At 41.3% G+C, this 22864-nt stretch overlaps 4 protein-coding genes across 7 annotated transcripts in view; 2 read left to right on the top strand and 2 right to left on the bottom strand.

Annotated features, from left to right (window-relative positions):
- Window positions 1–3420, top strand: part of LOC146389772 (barrier-to-autointegration factor-like protein) — a 78734-nt gene extending 75314 nt beyond the window's left edge. For 2 of the 3 annotated variants that reach the window (XM_084913174.1, XM_084913183.1), the window contains exons 2-3: window positions 2440–2566; window positions 3187–3420. In XM_084913174.1, the coding sequence (XP_084769300.1) occupies window positions 2441–2566; window positions 3187–3333 (273 nt within the window). In that variant the 5' untranslated portion in view covers window position 2440 and the 3' untranslated portion in view covers window positions 3334–3420. Of the gene's footprint in view, window positions 1–1181; window positions 1313–2439; window positions 2567–3186 lie in introns of those variants that run through there. The other variant, XM_084913166.1, reaches the window with a different exon arrangement.
- LOC146389750 (neural cell adhesion molecule 2-like) overlaps window positions 1–22864 on the bottom strand; it is a 631716-nt gene that overhangs the window by 83137 nt on the left and 525715 nt on the right. The window lies entirely within an intron of this gene.
- LOC146389771 (uncharacterized) lies at window positions 10379–13487 on the bottom strand. 2 transcript variants are annotated; one of them, XR_014798516.1, is made up of 2 exons: window positions 13054–13144; window positions 10379–11927 (listed from the first exon to the last, which is right to left on the bottom strand). XR_014798516.1 is itself a non-coding variant. In XM_084913916.1 (2 exons), exon 1 carries the CDS (start codon window positions 13423–13425, stop codon window positions 12763–12765), a length of 663 nt encoding a protein of 220 aa, XP_084770042.1. In that variant the 5' UTR covers window positions 13426–13487; the 3' UTR covers window positions 10379–11927; window positions 12208–12762. The 2 variants fall into 2 exon arrangements, 1 of the variants encoding a protein (XP_084770042.1); XM_084913916.1 differs by having other exon boundaries at window positions 12208–13487.
- Window positions 17033–19271, top strand: LOC146389770 (barrier-to-autointegration factor-like protein). The gene is made up of 3 exons (XM_084913882.1): window positions 17033–17157; window positions 18291–18417; window positions 19038–19271. Exons 2-3 carry the CDS (start codon window positions 18292–18294, stop codon window positions 19182–19184), a joined length of 273 nt encoding a protein of 90 aa, XP_084770008.1. The 5' UTR covers window positions 17033–17157; window position 18291; the 3' UTR covers window positions 19185–19271.

The raw sequence follows: 22864 nt of genomic DNA, 5'->3' as shown, positions 1-22864 counted from the left end.
ACATATTAAACGAACAATATTTGTCCCTTATATATAACACATCTATATATACACTGTCAAAGATGTCTTTGAGTGAAGATTTAAGGTGATAGGAAATTTGAATAAATGCAACTTGAATCTTTACTGAAGTTCAGTGAATGACACAGAGTTCAAGCTCACTGCTGTAATATATCATAATAATCTGACAATAACTATAATTTTGGCCATATTATATTTACATTACCACAGTGAGATGACTTTAGTCTCACGAACAACATGAGCTAATTGTTATTTACTAACTAATTTTGAAATGACTTTTCAGTACAGAAATGAAGCCCAACAATCATGTTTTACAGTCCTGTGGTCTCAGCCTCAGATACTCAACAAATCAAAGTGATCTCATAAAAAAATTAATGAACAAAAAAAACATTTTTTTCTCCCTCCTTTTTGTCAGACAATGCTGTATGAAACGTTTCTCGCGGCTAGTATTATTGTTTCTAGGCAACCTGAGCAGCACAACGAAGGCCAGACCGTCCCATTTCACAAGCCTCTCACTTCCGCACTTCTCATACTTCGTAGTACCTGCTGTATGTAGTCCGTGAACTACGCGTACTACGAAGCGTGCGGTCGCTGGATTGGGACACAGCCACAGAGGGGGAAAAGGAATGGCACACAGGAGGAAGACACAGCTGAATCTAATTAGACTGGGAGGAAGCAAACCTGAAAACATGAACATAGAACCAAAAACACTAGACATAACACAAGGAAGGCACAGAGAACCAAAACCCTAAGAACATAAGATAATAATAATAATACTAATACTAAACACAAAACGCTTGGTCAAATGACCCAGGACCATTACACTTATCATACTTATTTTGTATTTGATGTATTTGTATTTTTTGTATTCTTCTTCTGCTATCTGAGGTAATGCACAAATTTTCCCACCGGGGGATCAATAAATCTTATCTTATCTTAAATATTTATCTGGTTAAATTCAGTATGGTTCCGACAACAGTTTTCACAATAACATATATTAATGTATATTATGTTATGTTTGTTGTGGGGGGCGAGGGAGTGTTCGCCCTGGGCACCAAGCAGGCCAGGACCGCCCCTGCTCAGAGGTCTGACGCTTTCTGGAAACAGTGACACGCAGCTGCGATGAGCTGCACACACCGCCTCTTTTAGCTCCTCCCACAGAGGGGAGGCTGTTGTTAAAGTTCTTCAATTCATCCTCATTTTCTTGTCGCTTCCTATTTTGGGGTGAGCGCACGGATATCTGTGACAGCAGGTGAATTTCACGAGGACAATATCTGCAATCACTTTGAAACAGGTTCGTTTGCACCTGAAATAGAACATGATAAGTTGAACATTCATTTTGAAGCATTTTAACTCTTGACTTCTTTTTCCTTTCGTAGTTTAAATATTGTTGATGCTCGTTTCTCGTCTCGTGTATCTTCAGCCATGCTTTGACCTACGACTTTCATCCGTCCCCTGACGGAGCTCCTAAATCAAACTACCCGTGTGTCACATTAATGTTCCCGAGTAAAAACTGTCTCGGACTCAAAACACCGTAATTGCTTTGCTACATGTAGATGCAGGCGGAGGTGCCTCGCTTCGAGTGCTTCACCAAGTCGAGCACACTTTGTTCGTGTATATCGATCGTTCAGTGCACGTCATCACCGCCTCTTTGCTCTGTCCCGCAAAAGACCTGTGAGCCGCGTTCGCTGGACCGGTTAGCGGTGGGATATCTGAACTTTAGCTCTCAGCTCAAAAACTCTTAAGTCAAGGTAGCACTTTATGTACTTTGAAGTATATTTCATGGAGTATCTGTGATTTGGAGAGGTGGCCATCTGCTGTGTCCATTTTGGAGTGAGGGCAAAGGGCCAAAGATGAGGTCCAAAATCCATTTTTGGATGCTGGATCAAACCAGGTTAGCACTCTCATACCTGGGCTTTTCCTCCAGCTATAACAACAAGCTGAACCCGCCAGGCTGTCTCCCTCAGGGAGGCTCTGTCAAGTCCTGACCTCATCTCTAAGGCCGAGCCCAGCCACACTTCAGGGACCATAGCTGAGGGTGGGGATTGCCCCAATCAGTCTGTAAATCTCACTCCCCTCACTCGTGAACCTGACCCTGAGATATTTAAACTCCTCATCTCTGACCTCCTTAAAACAGCTTTTGATTGTTTCATTAATTAAATAATCAAAGCCGTGGATTCTCGGGTGTGAAGAGCTCAGTGAAATCTGCATCATGAAATGCAGGAACAGGACTCAGAGTTCCATAATAATAATTGTAATAATAGTAATAATAAAAATGATAGTGATGATGATGATGATGATGATAATAATAATGATAATAATAATGATGATGATGTGGATGGATGGAGCTGAGCTGTCTCATGTTATAAATCTGCAGCAGCGATTCTCAGACAGCCGTTAATGAAACTGTGTTCTTCTCAGGATGTCAAGCAGCACTCAGAAGCACCGAACCTTTGTCAGCGAGCCCATGGCAGGGAAACCGGTGACGGCGGTGCCAGGAATCGGACCTACTCTGGGGAGGGAACTGAACAGGGAGGGCATCAGCAAGGTGCGCAAAACACCCACACACACAAAAAGCAGAATTTGGTTTTTGGACATGAACGACTTTAACGAACTATAAACGCCTGTGACCTGATCCCAAACAGATTTCTGCATTTCACCTTCATGCTGTGTTTTTCTTACATTTATAGCGTACATATTATTTATAAATGCAGTTTGAACCTCTCTCTCACACAACGTCAGTCTGACTTTTACTGTTTTTAACTTGATTTTTGCTATTCTTTGTTTTTATCCCTGTTGTAAATATATAATCATGTGAATTTCTGAACTCTCTCCTGAAGCTGTCAGAGGAGCTGATGTGTTTGTTCATGTGTGGTATTTTCTGTGTGTCAGACTTTAGGTTTTGTTTTCCTGCTTTGTGAACTTTGTCATAGGTTTCACTTTCCTCTGAAATGCCTCCTTTGTGCCTCACATCGGTCATATCCTGCTGCTGTTTGCACTTATTTCTCTCTCATGTCTTCAGTTTTGTCTTGTCCTGTCCTGTAAACCAATCTTCTTGACTCCCTCAGTCTCCAGCCCCTGTTTGTCACAGTGATTGTAAGTGGCCATTACAGCTCAGCTTCCTTTTTAAAGCTGTCTGATTGGATGGTGTGTTTCTCGTGTTTTCAGGCCTCTGGCCTCCTCGGTCAGTACCTGGTACATAACCAAAACCCGCAGAGCTTCAATCAATGGGTCAAACGCAGCAGTGGAGCGAACGGTCACCAGGCCAACGCCTGCACCCAGGCTATGAAGGAGTGGACAGACAACAATCTGTGAGGACCCGCCCCCTTTACCTGAGAGGCACCTCTCAGCTGATCATGTGCTGAGCATGAATAAAACATAAATAAAAGTTTGTGTGCCGGAGCTTCGTGTGTGTCTGTGACTCAGTGAGTGGATCTGTGTTTGTTAAAAACTTTGTTTTTAATGACTCGCTGGCACTGGCTCAGTCTAACAGACGCCTGCAAGATGATGCGACTCACATCCGGTGAAGCGCCGCTCCCCTGTGGCCGTTTTTGGTACTGCAGATAAATGCTGAGAGGTAATAAATGACAATCATAGTTTAGGAAGCAGGTCAAGGTGTTTGTTTGACCTTCATGATGATAGCAGGGGGAAGGGGGGGGGGCAGACTGAGTCTCTGAAACACGATGGAGTCACCGATCAGGACTCTGTTAAGCCTCGCCCCTCATTGCCCAGCCACCCAGAGTCACAGAGGAGACTCTGAGAGTCAGTTTGAGCTGCGTCACGTTTCCACAATCAGCCTGCCAGGACATTCAAGAAGAAGTCCAGCGCATTCACGATGCTTTTCAACATGTTTTCATGTGTCAGCGAGTCATCGTTCACATTCATCACGTCAAAACTGAAGCTGCACTCTGTGTTCGATAAAGTTCACAGATTTAGACTGTTTCATAAAGCAAAAGTTATCATTCCTGCCCGTGGACAGAAATGGTGTAGAGTTTGTGTGTGTTTGATCATAATTAATGTTACTGATCGCTTGAGTGGGCAGGCCGAGATGGAGGAGGAAGACTTTAAAGAAGTTCACAGTTTGTGATCAGAAAGTGAAAATTGAACTACATTTCTCACCAATAGGTGGCAGTGTTTACCACAGTACTTCCTGTGTCCTTGTAGGATTAGGATTTAACTTTATTGTCATTACACATGTATAAATACAGGGTAATGAAATACAACTAACCAGAAGTGCAAGAGCAGTAAGTGAGACTTACACTTAGAGGTCATGTCCAAATTCATGGGCTGCATCCTCCTGAGGACCCGGCCTTCGCGGCCTACATGGGCCGGGTCCTCAGAAGGTCGGGCAGGCCGGAAGTAAATGGCTGTGAAATTGGACGGTCTAGCCTTCTGATTAGCGTCACCGATGTCTCGGTGGAGTTTAATAAAGTCGGCCGTCTGCACCTTGCTATCTAAAATATAACAGGACACTGGTGTAAATTCTCGACCATCTCACTCTTCTGTTTAATCAGTTTTCTGTTTGACGTTTATTCAGCTGTGTGAAAACCACCCAGGGGATTAATAACGTTTTATTTTATCTAATCTAATCTAATAACTTTAAACTCAACCAAACCGATTTACTCACGAACAAATAAAACACTGAAAAAAGCCCAACAATAACATTTTTAGGTTGTCTAAGTGATTTATATGTTACGTTTAACCTGAGTAGCGAAAGACCGCGGTGATCTGTGGTCTTTCGCAGTTCTCGGGGGCTTTAGTGACCCTCGAGCTCCTGGCTAGCTATCGGTCTGGTGGGTAACAGACATCTCCGAAAACATCAGAGCACTTTAGCAAATATGTGATATCTTGATAAACCGAGCAGATATTTGAAGTTTACACAGCTACATTCTCGTCTGAAAATATGTTAAAAGTTTATTTTGTGACCCAGAAAGAGTAATAAGAGTAATATTAAAAATTTGGTAGCGGCCGCCATTGTTGAAAGCTGGAATTGGCTGGGTTGCGCTATGAATTCTGGGCTATGGTAGGCCACGAAGGACACACCCGACCCATCCTTCAAATTCGGGGAAAAGGAGGACACATTTGTCGGCTGCATTCGGAGGAGTCTACGAATTTGGACAGCCTTTGTCACGTTGCTGTGACATAATCGGCCTACAAATGCGTCCTCAGAAGGATGCAGCCCATGAATTTGGACGCGACTACAGACTTAGAGCTTTTTATTGTCATTGTGCAATTTCTTGCACAGTGAAATTGGGTAGCTGGCCACAAAGGTGCAAAAGCAAGAAGGGAAGACAATATACAATGGGGGGGGGGATAAAATAAAATAAAAAGCAATATATATGTATACATATATGTGAGTGAAACTATATAGACTGTGTATGCGTAAGAAACACTGAAACAGAAACATTGTGGGTCTGTATACGAGGGCAATTATAAAATATAATAAATAAGGGTGGAGGGGCTATGGTCATTTAGGGTGGAGATGGTAATTTCACAGAGACCAAAATATTGCACCTATCAAAGATATTGCACATGAGCCAAAAAAAATAATTAGCAATTAAGTCCAGGGAGGGGAGTGGACACCAAGTGCGGATCTAGAGAAATTTTCTTAGGGTGGCAAAGAATTCAAATTGGGTGGCAAAATCAAAGCCTTTTTTTCCAAACACACACGCAGGTGGTTACATATGTTTAAAATTATTCAAATGCAGTAAGTATACACCTTTTTGATATAAATACAGTCTATAACTTAATTATTTTCTGTAGGTCACATAATTAAAAACTTTAGTTACATAAAACATGCAAATTTTGATCTTATGTACTGTATAGCCTGTATAATAAATAAATATGTAGCCCAAAAAGAACAAAATCCAGAAAGCTACACCCAGGGGTGGTTCATCTACAAACACAACTTTAACTAAAGTTTCACACTGTTTTTGTTAAAAAAATAATAATAAAAATAAAAATAATAAAATTGTTACAGGCTTAAATTACACAAAATGTCAGAAATCTGCACTGTCATGAACAAAAATTTAAACCTAATTTTTTATGATTTCTTGGATTAACCCTCAGAGGTCCAAAATATAACCGGCCATTTTTGACTCCCTTTGAGTTTACATTTGGATGTCACCTTCAAATTGTTTCATTTTATTTTTTTCCACTTGCCTTGTCTGGTATCATTCTTTTCTTTTTCAGCTCAACCTCACGTGTCTGAATTTGGCTGTTTTTTCATTGACATACTGTATTAATATTACTGATCTAAAATCACACAAAAAACTTAAAAGCCTAGTAGTTTATATTTTTATAACTTGAAATGCAAATATAAATTGTAGATTTTGAAAACTTGTGCACACATTTTGTAAACATATACAATACACCTGCTGTTTTTTTTTAATTTTGTACAACCATTGAAAAATATTACACAACCACAGTCGCCTCAAGGCGCTTTATATTGCACAGTAGATCGTACAATAATAGATACAGAGAAAACCCAACAATCATATGTCCCCCTATGAGCAAGCACTTTGGTGACAGTGGGAAGGAAAAACTCCCTTTTAACAGGAAGAAACCTCCGGCAGAACCAGGCTCAGGGAGGGGCGGGGCCATCTGCTGCAACCGGTTGGGGTGAAAGAAGGAAAACAGGATAGAGACATGCTGTGGAAGAGAGACAGAGATTAGTAACAGATATGATTCAATGCAGAGAGGTCTATTAATACATAGTGAGTGAGAAAGGTGACTGGAAAGGAAAAACTCAATGCATCAATCAATGAATCACACTGTCACACACATTACACTTCTTTGTCTCTGTCACAGCTGGATTACAGATGTTAAGTGTCCACCCAGCCTCCTGTCTCCTTCACACACACAGACAAACTGAATCCAGATGAAAATAATCCTCCTGTACTTCTTGTTATCTCAGAGAGAAACTCAGTTTAGTTCAGTCTCACCTGCAGAGACGAAGACAAGGACAAACAGCAAAGTGGAGCAGAGCAGCGCAGTGCCAGCAGTCATCTCTGTGTCAGTATTTGTGCTGATCCAACTCTTACTTTGTTCTAAATGTCTGAGTCTGTCGGAGTTTTCAGTCAATAACAGAGCCCGACTTTAAATACTGACTACATCAGATTACATTTAAGCTTGAAATAAAGCTGAAAGTCTGCTTTGAAGAACAGATCTGACTTTCAGCGGCTCACTCGACTCTGCGGTTTGTCGTGCATTTAATAACCTCGGAAATAGGGGCGGTCCTGTTTTGTGCACTGGGCGAACACTCCCTCTGCAGCGTTCCTCCCTGTCCAGGATGTGTACATCCTCATCACTGAAAGAGTGTCCACTGGCCTGTAGGTGTAAATAGACTGTGGAGTCCTGGCCCTACTAATGAATGTTATTTCACACAACCCAGGAAAAATCATTAATACATAATGGGCTTGGATTGACAACATTATGGATGAAATGTGCACTATTTGGAAGCAGCCTGCCCCCTCCCCTCTCGACAACTTGCATGTGAGACTTTAGCACAGCAGCAGCAGCAGTCAGGTGCACCGAGGGCCCTCGCGCTCACTTTTCACGTATATGTGTGTGATGGAATTGAGAAAAAACATTGGTACAAATTATAAGTCTATATCACAATGTCTTCTGTTTTTGTGTTTGTTGTTGGGCTGTCAACGTTAACGCCTTAACGCTGTCATCACAATTAATGTGATTACATTTGTTAATGCAATCAACCCATTTGGAGCGCAGAATGGACAAACTTTGGACAAACTGCCTGAAATGCACTGACAGAGACATTTCAGGGATTTTGCAATCAGAGCTGGTTGAATCTCTAAACACCTCGATTACCTCCTTTCAGGTACAGTGAAGCCTGACCTGCGTCTGAGTGTCCTGGACTTATGTGGAAGACCAAAATCCAGACTTAGTTCTGAGCAGGTTTTAAGATCGTTTTTTTTTTTTAATATAACAATTAAAACATTTAGATCCCTAAAACACAAAGTGTGAGGAACACTTTGATCTCATTGTTTTTCTGAATGTTTCCAGTTTCATTTTGATTCTATTATTTTCTTCTCTCAGTGGTGATCCTTTGGTTTTCTTAATGTTTCTGTGCCTCCATGTCTGTGTTTGCTTCACTGTTTCCTCTGTGTGGCTCATGGAGGAAGCTTTGATCTGTGTTTGGTGTTTCACTGACTGAACAGACAGCCTTTGCTTCTGTTTGCTTGTAGAAGACTGATTACAGCAGGATTCATAACAGTGACAGCAAACACACGGGCAGGAAACTCAGGCTAAACTACATCGGCAGCATCAAATGAGAACAATTTGAAGCTGCTGTGTCTCAGAAGATGCTCGTCTGTGCTTTCATGTGCTCTCTTATTGATTTTTAACGGTTTTCTTGTTTGACTAAAACAATTCTGTCCAAAATGCTGCTGCAAGGTTTTTAACTCATTCTCATGAAGCTTTCAAAGCTTCTTCTTTGGCTCCCTGTCAGCTTCAGACTTAACGTCTTGGTTCTTATCTTTATGGTCTTGTTTGTGTCATGTGTTCATTTTGCTTTGTGCTGCTGGCTTTTTTTAAAAAAAATTACTGTGAAGCTTAATGACTGTTCTTGGTCTTAATAAGCGCAACAGAAATAAACTTTACTTACTGTAACACTCACCTGAAAGTGTTCAGCTGTGTCTAAACTAAAATCAGAATCAGAATCAGAATACTTTATTAATCCCTGGGGGAAATTATTTTTTGTTACAGTGCTCCATTATAAACCAACATTAAGACAAGACAGACAATACGCTAACTAAGAATAGTACAATATATACATATATATACATACATAAGTCACTCATAAATAAATAGCTGGAAAAGAAACGTGTAGTTGTAGCTGTAACCAGTGTGTTAAGTGGATGCGTTGTGCAGGGAGATGGCCACAGGCAGGAAAGATTTCCTGTGTCGTTCAGTGGTGCTTTTCGGTAATCTCAGTCTCTCACTGAACGAGCTCCTGTGACTGACCAGCATGTCATGGAGTGGGTGGGAGGTGTTATCCAACATTGTCTTTATCTTGGACAGCATCCGCCTCTCCGACACCACCTTGAGGGAGTCCAGCTCCATCCCCACAACATTACTGGCCTTACGGATTAGTTTATTAAGTCTGTTGGCATCTGCGACCCTCAGCCTGCTCCCCCAGCATGCAACAGCATAGAGGATCGCACTGGCCACAACAGACTCATAGAAAATCCTGGGCATTTTCTGGCAGATGTTGAAGGACCTCAGTCGCCTCAAAAAATAGAGACGACTCTGGCCCTCCCTGTAAAGTGCTGTGGTGTTTTTAGCCCAGTCCAGTTTATTGTCAAAACCATGAGCTGATTAAATCCTGTCACAAATATTTGCTCTTCTGTATTTGTATTTGCTCTTTGCTACATTTTACTGCTGTGGAACTTGCTAACTCTTTTCTCTCCACATGCTCCTCCATACTGGACACTGTGGCTCCAGTTAAGGTGAAACGTCCTAGAACCTGCTCACAACCCTGGCTAAAGGACTCTACACGAGCCCTACGACGCGCCTGTCGCCAAGCCGAGAGGAAGTGGAAGAAAGATAAGCTTCAAGTGTCCTTTGACATCCTACGTATGAGCCGTTTGAGCTATCAGGAATCTGTTAAGATGGCTAAAGCAGCTTTTATGTCGGCTATTATTACAGCTAATAGTCATAATCCTCGTATGTTATTTAAAACCTTTAACTCAGTGGTTAATCCTCGCCCTGATGTTCTGAGAGTGACTTCCCCGGCTCTCTGCGAACACTTTTTAGTTCACTTTACAGAAAAAAATTTGTTCCCTTAGAGTTCCGCTTTCTCCTGTGTTTAATCAAATTTCTGCTTCGGGATGCACCTCGTCCTTCCAGCAGTTTGAGCCACTGTGTCACTCTCTACTCTGAAAGGGATAATTGAGCATCTGAAAAATTCCAACTCTGTACATGACATCCTCCCATCTTGCATCATCAAGGAGGGTTTTAATGTAATTGGGCCTAGTATTCTATCCTTAATGAACTTATCATTACTTTCGGGTTGTGTCCTGACCACTTTTAAACATGCAGTAGTGCAACCTGATCTTAAAAAAGACCTGATCTTTCTCTGTATCTATGAAGTGCCTTGAGGCGACTTTTGTTGTGATTTGGCGCTATATAAATAAAATTGAATTGAATTGAAAAAAAAAAGTAGCCTTGACCAAAATGACCCTGCAAACTACAGGCCGATTTCCAAACTTCCTTTCTTGGCTAAAATGCTAGAGAAAAGAGGTCTTTTGTAACTGCAGGTGTAGCCGGTCTGGCCTTAAACTCTTATTGCCGTTAGTTCTCTGCGTTGTGTTGTGCGAATGACCAGAAGAGTCAGCTCTCACTTTGCCAGCTGGGTGGATTTATTCTCCCAGAACTGTTTAAAATAAAAACAAAACAGTACAGCAACTTCACTTTACTGGACTTCTGCATGATCACCTCTCCTCAGCGGGGCCTCTAGGCGACTGAGGAAAATAGCACGCAGCTACAGGAAGTGACTTCGTGGGAAGTCAAAGGTCACATAAACAAAATAAAAGCTCCCAAAATATAAATACAGAAAATAAACATATATAAATAAACACATATACATAACCAATACTGACAAAGCAAGATAACACTGCAGGATGGATCTTTGGTGAAATATAAATTATTTTTTAATACACCCGTTACACAGGCCTATCTAGGTGCGAATAGCATCACTGATAAATTCCAGTCTGGGTTCAAATCACGCCATAGTACGGAAATGCATTGCTGAGAGTCTTCAATGACCTCCTTTTAATCGCTGATTCAGGGTGCTCAGCGGTTTTAGTTTTACTGGATTTGTCCTCAGCGTTTAATTTAGTGGACCACAATGTCCTTTTAATGAGGCTAGAGAGAACAAAAACAAAACGGAGTCAGCCGGCGAGGCACGGGACCGTGACACATATATACGCCAGGTTAGGGAGATGGGAAACACCAAGGAAAACATCTTAACAGAATCTTATCAACGAGAAAAGGAAAAATAAACAACATCCACGAGATGAGACACTATCAAAATAATATAATTGATAACATAAATAAAACAAAGTAACAAAGTAACAAACATATTCTAGTACTAAAACATATCAACTTTACACAACACAGCAGTTACACATGGAGACATAACTGTGGAGACAGGAAGGGATCACAAAATATAATAACTAAAAAGTACATAACCCAACCAGGAACTTAGAGTTCCATGGCTTCGAAAACCCAATGCCCAGCTCAGAGCGGCTAAAAGTAATTTCTTTTAACATTCTTTTGTTCTGCTTCTATATCAAAAGTCCAATTAAAATAGTCATCAGAAAGATATTGTTTGTCATTTTTGGTTTTCTAATGTGATATATTTGACTTTACTAATGTAATGCTGCCTTCCAAATCATTATAAGAAATATTTGCACATTCTGTATTGAAAAATACCGAATTCTTTCAGAATTTAGTTTTATCTTATCAAAAATTTATCAAACGTACTAAGAACGTAATAAAAAATATAACCAAAAAAAGCTTAATTTACAGTTTGAAATGCAAAATAATGAAAATGTATAAATGACTATCTATTAATTCACCATGTCCAAGTACCAAAAAGTGTATAAAAAATTACATCCTTTTCTCACATTCTGACAGAAACACATGACATTATTCAACATTATACACATTATTCATAAGGACACAAAGACTTCAAAAACAATAAAGAAAATGTTAATAGAAATGTTTTTTTGCCTTGACAACATACATTCGTCTTCATTTCAAACAAGTATTTCTTTTCCACACAGAGAGCAGTCCCATTCTCCAGCCGCCACTTTCCCAAACTGCCCTGTATTCATCTGGAGGCACTGTGTGTGAAACCACCTGGAACAGCTGTCACACTGGATCTGTGGGTGTTCAAAAAAACAACAGAAAACACAACAAATTATTTCATCACTTCATTTCAGATGACTATATTGATTAATCTGCTATTAATAGGTGTTGCATAATGTGTTCCTCAAATATTCAAAAGCAAAAACACAACAAGCAAAAACAAATGACATGAAGGCTAAGGGTGAATTTACCCTCTTGCCCACCTACATCAATATAAATAATAATAAAATAAAAAAAAGCAATTATACAAAATAGACTTTCTACAATAAATCCCTCAATTATAAATTGTCTTACCCATTTGGTGATTGAATTGGTGGTTTTTCACAATGTTCTCTGTCTCAAACACTATTAGAAATATTGTCAAGTTAGGGATGGACTTAGGATATATTGATATACAAGTGCTTTCTTTCTGCTATAATAGTTCACAAACCTGAGGCTTGCAGTATTTGTATAGCAGTTGCTTCACATTGCTGTACTGTTGCCTTCATTGTTATATTATCTTTCTGGAGGTGGCTCGTATAATTGATCCTTCCATATCTTCTGAGCTGTATAAGAAATGCTGTATGTAACTTTGATTCAAACAGTTGACCAATTAAATAGTGTCACTCCCTTAGAAGTAGGTTTGCAGGAGACTCTCGCCCATGCTTGGCTGCAAAAAGTAGAGATAACAGGAAACGGCCAGAGGAGAAGTAGGGCAAGGTCGCAGCCTCGCCGGAGCTGAGAAAAGATGTGTTGCAGCTAATAGACGATATTCTATGGGTACGCTGTACAGCGTGACTACTGAATGCCTGTGAATCACTGCTGTTTAGACTAGAATGGGATAGCTGGTAATAAAACTGTTAGCGCGTGTCACCATTGCTCGGGCAGCGCGAGCTCCTCCGGCTCGCCGAGCTTCTGCTCGGGCAGGGCAGGTCCGGGTGGCGACGTAGCAGCCGGTGAAGAAGATGGCAGAAGGGTGACTGCAGGCGGATGAGATGACGGCGGCGCTACAACTGCAGATGGTGAAGCAGCGAGTGGTGTGGAGACCTCTGACCGAGGTGATGTTACTTGCGCTGTCGGATGGCTTACGGCAGCGTCATAATCCACTGCAGACACACAAACTGATGGTGAGGGAAATGAAAAATTGTCCGTATTACTCACCACAGCCGGCTCTTGAGATGTCCGTGGATTAGGCTGCGGTGAGGAACGCCAGTGGCGCGAACGTCGTTTCCGTGTAGATGTCGGGGCCGGCGTGTCAGGCTGAGAATCCACCAACTGTCCGAGTCGGTGAGCAGCCTGAGGAGGAGAGTGGAGGTGGAGGGTGGAAAGCAGGAAGTCCAGGACAACTGAATTGAGGGAGTCTACCAACCAGGGAAACTTAAAAAGCATCTCCTGCAGCCGCCTCTCCACGGCGCGACGCAACACTTCCCCGGACTTCTCCCACCATAATTCACACAGTTTATAAACTTTGTCCATTACCTCCCTCCTTAGCCTCTCGTCAGAGACCGCTGGGTCCATGCTTGGCAGGATCATTCTGTCACGGTCTGTGTTGGCAGACCGTGGGGATGTGGGGAAAGGAGTCCTGCATACGAGTCCTCTTTTCTACACCTACCCTGACAAGTTGATCTATAGCAGGGGTAGGCAACCTTTCTGATGGCGAGTGCCATTTAAAGTTTCCTCAGAGGTCAGTGTGCCATATGATTGCATTAGCAATAAATTTAATAACGCTCTATATTAACAGTTACACACTATATAGAACCACTTTATAGAATTATATTTGTTTGCAGATGTTGGCAGCTGTCAGCGAATAGTTATCAGCTATTTTGAAACAAAAAAAGACACCTTTTATCCATAACAAGAACTCCATAACAGCAAATGAACTGTACAACAGAAAATACAAATGCTATTTATGGTCTCCTCTCAACAATGATAAGAAAAATAAACTAAGCCAATATGGCATATTGGTTAATACAGACACACACATGTTAATATGATCTCTGGTCTCCCACTCAGAGACACAGGTCTCAGAGTGTCCAGCATTCAGACGGCTATCTGAGGACACATGTGAGAGAAAATATGCTCACACAGATATGTAGAGCCAAATACTGTCAATAAGGCCTCTGCAATGTTCTGAAGACAGTTAAACTTCTCAGCAGGTGAAAATGCTCCATGAACGCGCACAGCTATAGATTCCAGCTGCTTCGATGTCGCATTAACTGGCATTAACTCAGCCAGTTAATGCGAGACAAATCTAGCTGCTCATTAAAGATTTCTGGTTTGATCAGAAAATAAAACATTGGTCCATACACCTGAAAGTCCCAATTTGCGATGTGCACCGCTGGCGGCCATTTATGTTTTGATGCACCTTCTCAGATTAAATCACTGCGTGTCGTGCCCAGGGCTGGACTGGGACAAAATAACAGCCCGGGCATTTTGACTAAAGACCGGCCCACCAGGTATTAAAGCCATAAAGCCTTTGAATGAAAACAAATGCTGTTGTGACAGTGATGTACAGTCTTGTGGGTATATGTATGATTTCTATACATTTTACATCAGATGAAAACTTTGGTTGTAAGCTTCAGATAATTATTTAATAACAGCCAGACATTTTAAATGAGAATAAGAAAGTATTTCTTTGTGCCCCCCTCTCCCTGTTAATGCCCCACCTGGCCTCCTGGCAAAACTTTGCTAGACCCGCCCCTGCACAGTTACCAGCTGTCAGCTACATAGAAAAGTATCCTGGTGTTATTTGTTTCTCAGAAACAGTTCATAACTTCCCTTCAACTCATTCATGTCACCTAAAAGGTAAACCTGTTTCTCCATCACCTGTTCAGCTCTGATGATTCAGTAAGGACATCTCCTGGTTTCATCTTCATGTTTCCCTCTCACCAGATATACAAACCGACATCATGACCAGCAGCTTTTACAGCTGTGGCTCCAGCAAACCTCAGCTGATACTAGAAATTAATATTAAATAAATTCTAACAGCAGCTGATCAAGCTTAAACGTGCTGCTGCTGTTGTTTAGCGCGACCTCCGGCGGTTTCCTCTTTCTGGCGCAAAGAGGGTGATAAACAAGCACGAGAGAAAAGCCGATGAGCTGATTATTGATCAGTTTCATGATTAAATTAGCAACAGGAGGGAGAGGGAAGAGAATGAGAGGAGAAGAAGAGGCAGCTGTGCAGTGTAACGACAGAATAAATCCATCTTTGTGTCTTTTTCCATCCTAGACAAACTGCGTCCCTTCTCAGCTCAACACGAAACGGGTAATAATTTCTGTGAATGCGGGACGATTCCGTCTTTTTACGGGACGGTTGGCAACTCTACTAACTAACCTTATGAATAAAATAAAGTTCACTATCAGTAACATCATAGCACCCACCCAGCTGTATAGAAACTCCGTCATGCTAGCTAGTACGCAGTACAAGTTATTGTAACTGACTGTAAAAAGTCAGCACAACAAAAATAAACTACACCTGCAGACCCAGATAGACTGCAGGTCATAACTTCTTACCTGAAGTTCAGTTCACCTGACACTCGGGCCTCTCCTCCTCCTGTATATCCTGAGTTATTTTTACACATCGACCAGCATCTGGCCAATCCACCACCTTTCATTGTTTATACCGTTACAAAAAATAATAATTAAAAACCAGCTATGGTCGTGCCATCAGTTAACCCTAGGCACGCGTGCCCTGATCTATAGTGTTACATCATATTCTATGAGGATGTTATGTGTTTGTATACTTTCTGCCCAGTTTGGACCATTTAGTCAGCCTGTTTAAGGCTCTGATATCTATTCTGTATGACTTAAAGCAGTTATGACATGGTGTGATTTTCTCACCCAATAAAGGAATATTTAATATATCAGTCTACTCTTCATTCTATCAGAAACAGTTATCACAGCTCGTATATTTTCTTTTTCACATATATGTAAGCATTGAGCCACATTTAGTAATGCCAACATATTAAACGAACAATATTTGTCCCTTATATATAACACATCTATATATACACTGTCAAAGATGTCTTTGAGTGAAGATTTAAGGTGATAGGAAATTTGAATAAATGCAACTTGAATCTTTACTGAAGTTCAGTGAATGACACAGAGTTCAAGCTCACTGCTGTAATATATCATAATAATCTGACAATAACTATAATTTTATTATATTTACATTACCACAGTGAGATGACTTTAGTCTCATGAACAACATGAGCTAATTGTTATTTACTAACTAATTTTGAAATGACTTTTCAGTACAGAAATGAAGCCCAACAATCATGTTTTACAGTCCTGTGGTCTCAGCCTCAGATACTCAACAAATCAAAGTGATCTCATAAAAAAATTAATGAACAAAAAAAACATTTTTTTCTCCCTCCTTTTTGTCAGACAATGCTGTATGAAACGTTTCTCGCGGCTAGTATTATTGTTTCTAGGCAACCTGAGCAGCACAACGAAGGCCAGACCGTCCCATTTCACAAGCCTCTCACTTCCGCACTTCTCATACTTCGTAGTACCTGCTGTATGTAGTCCGTGAACTACGTGTACTACGAAGCGTGCGGTCGCTGGATTGGGACACAGCCACAGAGGGGGAAAAGGAATGGCACACAGGAGGAAGACACAGCTGAATCTAATTAGACTGGGAGGAAGCAAACCTGAAAACATGAACATAGAACCAAAAACACTAGACATAACACAAGGAAGGCACAGAGAACCAAAACCCTAAGAACATAAGATAATAATACTAATACTAATACTAAACACAAAACGCTTGGTCAAATGACCCAGGACCATTACACTTATCATACTTATTTTGTATTTGATGTATTTGTATTTTTTGTATTCTTCTTCTGCTATCTGAGGTAATGCACAAATTTTCCCGCCGGGGGATCAATAAATCTTATCTTATCTTAAATATTTATCTGGTTAAATTCAGTATGGTTCCGACAACAGTTTTCACAATAACATATATTAATGTATATTGTGTTATGTTTGTTGTGGGGGGCGAGGGAGTGTTCGCCCTGGGCACCAAGCAGGCCAGGACCGCCCCTGCTCAGAGGTCTGACGCTTTCTGGAAACAGTGACACGCAGCTGCGATGAGCTGCACACACCGCCTCTTTTAGCTCCTCCCACAGAGGGGAGGCTGTTGTTAAAGTTCTTAAATTCATCCTCATTTTCTTGTCGCTTCCTATTTCGGGGTGAGCGCACGGATATCTGTGACAGCAGGTGAATTTCACGAGGACAATATCTGCAATCACTTTGAAACAGGTTCGTTTGCACCTGAAATAGAACATGATAAGTTGAACATTCATTTTGAAGCATTTTAACTCTTGACTTCTTTTTCCTTTCGTAGTTTAAATATTGTTGATGCTCGTTTCTCGTCTCGTGTATCTTCAGCCATGCTTTGACCTACGACTTTCATCCGTCCCCTGACGGAGCTCCTAAATCAAACTACCCGTGTGTCACATTAATGTTCCCGAGTAAAAACTGTCTCGGACTCAAAACACCGTAATTGCTTTGCTACATGTAGATGCAGGCGGAGGTGCCTCGCTTCGAGTGCTTCACCAAGTCGAGCACACTTTGTTCGTGTATATCGATCGTTCAGTGCACGTCATCACCGCCTCTTTGCTCTGTCCCGCAAAAGACCTGTGAGCCGCGTTCGCTGGACCGGTTAGCGGTGGGATATCTGAACTTTAGCTCTCAGCTCAAAAACTCTTAAGTCAAGGTAGCACTTTATGTACTTTGAAGTATATTTCATGGAGTATCTGTGATTTGGAGAGGTGGCCATCTGCTGTGTCCATTTTGGAGTGAGGGCAAAGGGCCAAAGATGAGGTCCAAAATCCATTTTTGGATGCTGGATCAAACCAGGTTAGCACTCTCATACCTGGGCTTTTCCTCCAGCTATAACAACAAGCTGAACCCGCCAGGCTGTCTCCCTCAGGGAGGCTCTGTCAAGTCCTGACCTCATCTCTAAGGCCGAGCCCAGCCACACTTCAGGGACCATAGCTGAGGGTGGGGATTGCCCCAATCAGTCTGTAAATCTCACTCCCCTCACTCGTGAACCTGACCCTGAGATATTTAAACTCCTCATCTCTGACCTCCTTAAAACAGCTTTTGATTGTTTCATTAATTAAATAATCAAAGCCGTGGATTCTCGGGTGTGAAGAGCTCAGTGAAATCTGCATCATGAAATGCAGGAACAGGACTCAGAGTTCCATAATAATAATTGTAATAATAGTAATAATAAAAATGATAGTGATGATGATGATAATGATGATAATAATAATAATAATAATAATAATAATAATAATGATGTGGATGGCTGGAGCTGAGCTGTCTCATGTTATAAATCTGCAGCAGCGATTCTCAGACAGCCGTTAATGAAACTGTTTTCTTCTCAGGATGTCAAGCAGCACTCAGAAGCACCGAACCTTTGTCAGCGAGCCCATGGCAGGGAAACCGGTGACGGCGGTGCCAGGAATCGGACCTACTCTGGGGAGGGAACTGAACAGGGAGGGCATCAGCAAGGTGCGCAAAACACCCACACACACAAAAAGCAGAATTTGGTTTTTGGACATGAACGACTTTAACGAACTATAAACGCCTGTGACCTGATCCCAAACAGATTTCTGCATTTCACCTTCATGCTGTGTTTTTCTTACATTTATAGCGTACATATTATTTATAAATGCAGTTTGAACCTCTCTCTCACACAACGTCAGTCTGACTTTTACTGTTTTTAACTTGATTTTTGCTATTCTTTGTTTTTATCCCTGTTGTAAATATATAATCATGTGAATTTCTGAACTCTCTCCTGAAGCTGTCAGAGGAGCTGATGTGTTTGTTCATGTGTGGTATTTTCTGTGTGTCAGACTTTAGGTTTTGTTTTCCTGCTTTGTGAACTTTGTCATAGGTTTCACTTTCCTCTGAAATGCCTCCTTTGTGCCTCACATCGGTCATATCCTGCTGCTGTTTGCACTTATTTCTCTCTCATGTCTTCAGTTTTGTCTTGTCCTGTCCTGTAAACCAATCTTCTTGACTCCCTCAGTCTCCAGCCCCTGTTTGTCACAGTGATTGTAAGTGGCCATTACAGCTCAGCTTCCTTTTTAAAGCTGTCTGATTGGATGGTGTGTTTCTCGTGTTTTCAGGCCTCTGGTCTCCTCGGTCAGTACCTGGTACATAACCAAAACCCGCAGAGCTTCAATCAATGGGTCAAACGCAGCAGTGGAGCGAACGGTCACCAGGCCAACGCCTGCACCCAGGCTATGAAGGAGTGGACGGACAACAATCTGTGAGGACCCGCCCCCTTTTCCTGAGAGGCACCTCTCAGCTGATCATGTGCTGAGCATGAATAAAACATAAATAAAAGTTTGTGTGCCGGAGCTTCGTGTGTGTCTGTGACTCAGTGAGTGGATCTGTGTTTGTTAAAAACTTTGTTTTTAATGACTCGCTGGCACTGGCTCAGTCTAACAGACGCCTGCAAGATGATGCGACTCACATCCGGTGAAGCGCCGCTCCCCTGTGGCCGTTTTTGGTACTGCAGATAAATGCTGAGAGGTAATAAATGACAATCATAGTTTAGGAAGCAGGTCAAGGTGTTTGTTTGACCTTCATGATGATAGCAGGGGGAAGGGGGGGGGCAGACTGAGTCTCTGAAACACGATGGAGTCACCGATCAGGACTCTGTTAAGCCTCGCCCCTCATTGCCCAGCCACCCAGAGTCACAGAGGAGACTCTGAGAGTCAGTTTGAGCTGCGTCACGTTTCCACAATCAGCCTGCCAGGACATTCAAGAAGAAGTCCAGCGCATTCACGATGCTTTTCAACATGTTTTCATGTGTCAGCGAGTCATCGTTCACATTCATCACGTCAAAACTGAAGCTGCACTCTGTGTTCGATAAAGTTCACAGATTTAGACTGTTTCATAAAGCAAAAGTTATCATTCCTGCCCGTGGACAGAAATGGTGTAGAGTTTGTGTGTGTTTGATCATAATTAATGTTACTGATCGCTTGAGTGGGCAGGCCGAGATGGAGGAGGAAGACTTTAAAGAAGTTCACAGTTTGTGATCAGAAAGTGAAAATTGAACTACATTTCTCACCAATAGGTGGCAGTGTTTACCACAGTACTTCCTGTGTCCTTGTAGGATTAGGATTTAACTTTATTGTCATTACACATGTATAAATACAGGGTAATGAAATACAACTAACCAGAAGTGCAAGAGCAGTAAGTGAGACTTACACTTAGAGGTCATGTCCAAATTCATGGGCTGCATCCTCCTGAGGACCCGGCCTTCGCGGCCTACATGGGCCGGGTCCTCAGAAGGTCGGGCAGGCCGGAAGTAAATGGCTGTGAAATTGGACGGTCTAGCCTTCTGATTAGCGTCACCGATGTCTCGGTGGAGTTTAATAAAGTCGGCCGTCTGCACCTTGCTATCTAAAATATAACAGGACACTGGTGTAAATTCTCGACCATCTCACTCTTCTGTTTAATCAGTTTTCTGTTTGACGTTTATTCAGCTGTGTGAAAACCACCCAGGGGATTAATAACGTTTTATTTTATCTAATCTAATCTAATAACTTTAAACTCAACCAAACCGATTTACTCACGAACAAATAAAACACTGAAAAAAGCCCAACAATAACATTTTTAGGTTGTCTAAGTGATTTATATGTTACGTTTAACCTGAGTAGCGAAAGACCGCGGTGATCTGTGGTCTTTCGCAGTTCTCGGGGGCTTTAGTGACCCTCGAGCTCCTGGCTAGCTATCGGTCTGGTGGGTAACAGACATCTCCGAAAACATCAGAGCACTTTAGCAAATATGTGATATCTTGATAAACCGAGCAGATATTTGAAGTTTACACAGCTACATTCTCGTCTGAAAATATGTTAAAAGTTTATTTTGTGACCCAGAAAGAGTAATAAGAGTAATATTAAAAATTTGGTAGCGGCCGCCATTGTTGAAAACTGGAATTGGCTGGGTTGCGCTATGAATTCTGGGCTATGGTAGGCCACGAAGGACACACCCGACCCATCCTTCAAATTCGGGGAAAAGGAGGACACATTTGTCGGCTGCATTCGGAGGAGTCTACGAATTTGGACAGCCTTTGTCATGTTGCTGTGACATAATCGGCCTACAAATGCGTCCTCAGAAGGATGCAGCCCATGAATTTGGACGCGACTACAGACTTAGAGCTTTTTATTGTCATTGTGCAATTTCTTGCACAGCGAAATTGGGTAGCTGGCCACAAAGGTGCAAAAGCAAGAAGGGAAGACAATATACAACGGGGGGGGATAAAATAAAATAAAAAGCAATATATATGTATACATATATGTGAGTGAAACTATATAGACTGTGTATGCGTAAGAAACACTGAAACAGAAACATTGTGGGTCTGTATACGAGGGCAATTATAAAATATAATAAATAAGGGTGGAGGGGCTATGGTCATTTAGGGTGGAGATGGTAATTTCACAGAGACCAAAATATTGCACCTATCAAAGATATTGCACATGAGCCAAAAAATAATAATTAGCAATTAAGTCCAGGGAGGGGAGTGGACACCAAGTGCGGATCTAGAGAAATTTTCTTAGGGTGGCAAAGAATTCAAATTGGGTGGCAAAATCAAAGCCTTTTTTTCCAAACACACACGCAGGTGGTTACATATGTTTAAAATTATTCAAATGCAGTAAGTATACACCTTTTTGATATAAATACAGTCTATAACTTAATTATTTTCTGTAGGTCACATAATTAAAAACTTTAGTTACATAAAACATGCAAATTTTGATCTTATGTACTGTATAGCCTGTATAATAAATAAATATGTAGCCCAAAAAGAACAAAATCCAGAAAGCTACACCCAGGGGTGGTTCATCTACAAACACAACTTTAACTAAAGTTTCACACTGTTTTTGTTAAAAAAATAATAATAAAAATAAAAATAATAAAATTGTTACAGGCTTAAATTACACAAAATGTCAGAAATCTGCACTGTCATGAACAAAAATTTAAACCTAATTTTTTATGATTTCTTGGATTAACCCTCAGAGGTCCAAAATATAACCGGCCATTTTTGACTCCCTTTGAGTTTACATTTGGATGTCACCTTCAAATTGTTTCATTTTATTTTTTTCCACTTGCCTTGTCTGGTATCATTCTTTTCTTTTTCAGCTCAACCTCACGTGTCTGAATTTGGCTGTTTTTTCATTGACATACTGTATTAATATTACTGATCTAAAATCACACAAAAAACTTAAAATCCTAGTAGTTTATATTTTTATAACTTGAAATGCAAATATAAATTGTAGATTTTGAAAACTTGTGCACACATTTTGTAAACATATACAATACACCTGCTGTTTTTTTTTAATTTTGTACAACCATTGAAAAATATTACACAACCACAGTCGCCTCAAGGCGCTTTATATTGCACAGTAGATCGTACAATAATAGATACAGAGAAAACCCAACAATCATATGTCCCCCTATGAGCAAGCACTTTGGTGACAGTGGGAAGGAAAAACTCCCTTTTAACAGGAAGAAACCTCCGGCAGAACCAGGCTCAGGGAGGGGCGGGGCCATCTGCTGCAACCGGTTGGGGTGAAAGAAGGAAAACAGGATAAAGACATGCTGTGGAAGAGAGACAGAGATTAGTAACAGATATGATTCAATGCAGAGAGGTCTATTAATACATAGTGAGTGAGAAAGGTGACTGGAAAGGAAAAACTCAATGCATCAATCAATGAATCACACTGACACACACATTACACTTCTTTGTCTCTGTCACAGCTGGATTACAGATGTTAAGTGTCCACCCAGCCTCCTGTCTCCTTCACACACACAGACAAACTGAATCCAGATGAAAATAATCCTCCTGTACTTCTTGTTATCTCAGAGAGAAACTCAGTTTAGTTCAGTCTCACCTGCAGAGACGAAGACAAGGACAAACAGCAAAGTGGAGCAGAGCAGCGCAGTG

The sequence above is a fragment of the Perissodus microlepis genome, chromosome 3 (assembly GCF_051167445.1).
Source record: "Perissodus microlepis isolate ML-2025 ecotype Zambia chromosome 3, ASM5116744v1, whole genome shotgun sequence".
NCBI classification, from domain to species: Eukaryota; Metazoa; Chordata; class Actinopteri; order Cichliformes; family Cichlidae; genus Perissodus; species Perissodus microlepis.
Note: the sequence above shows the minus strand (reverse complement) of the source record. Positions and strands in the feature narration are given on the sequence as shown.

What these genes read in the sequence shown, in the direction of transcription:
- LOC146389771 (XM_084913916.1), bottom strand. Translation starts at nt 13,425, where the DNA reads ATGATCCTGCCAAGCATGGACCCAGCGGTCTCTGACGAGAGGCTAAGG.
- LOC146389770 (XM_084913882.1), top strand. Translation starts at nt 18,292, where the DNA reads ATGTCAAGCAGCACTCAGAAGCACCGAACCTTTGTCAGCGAGCCCATG. An exon ending in ACAGGGAGGGCATCAGCAAG is followed by an intron (nt 18,418 to 19,037) that starts GTGCGCAAAACA and finishes TCGTGTTTTCAG; the next exon opens with GCCTCTGGTCTCCTCGGTCA.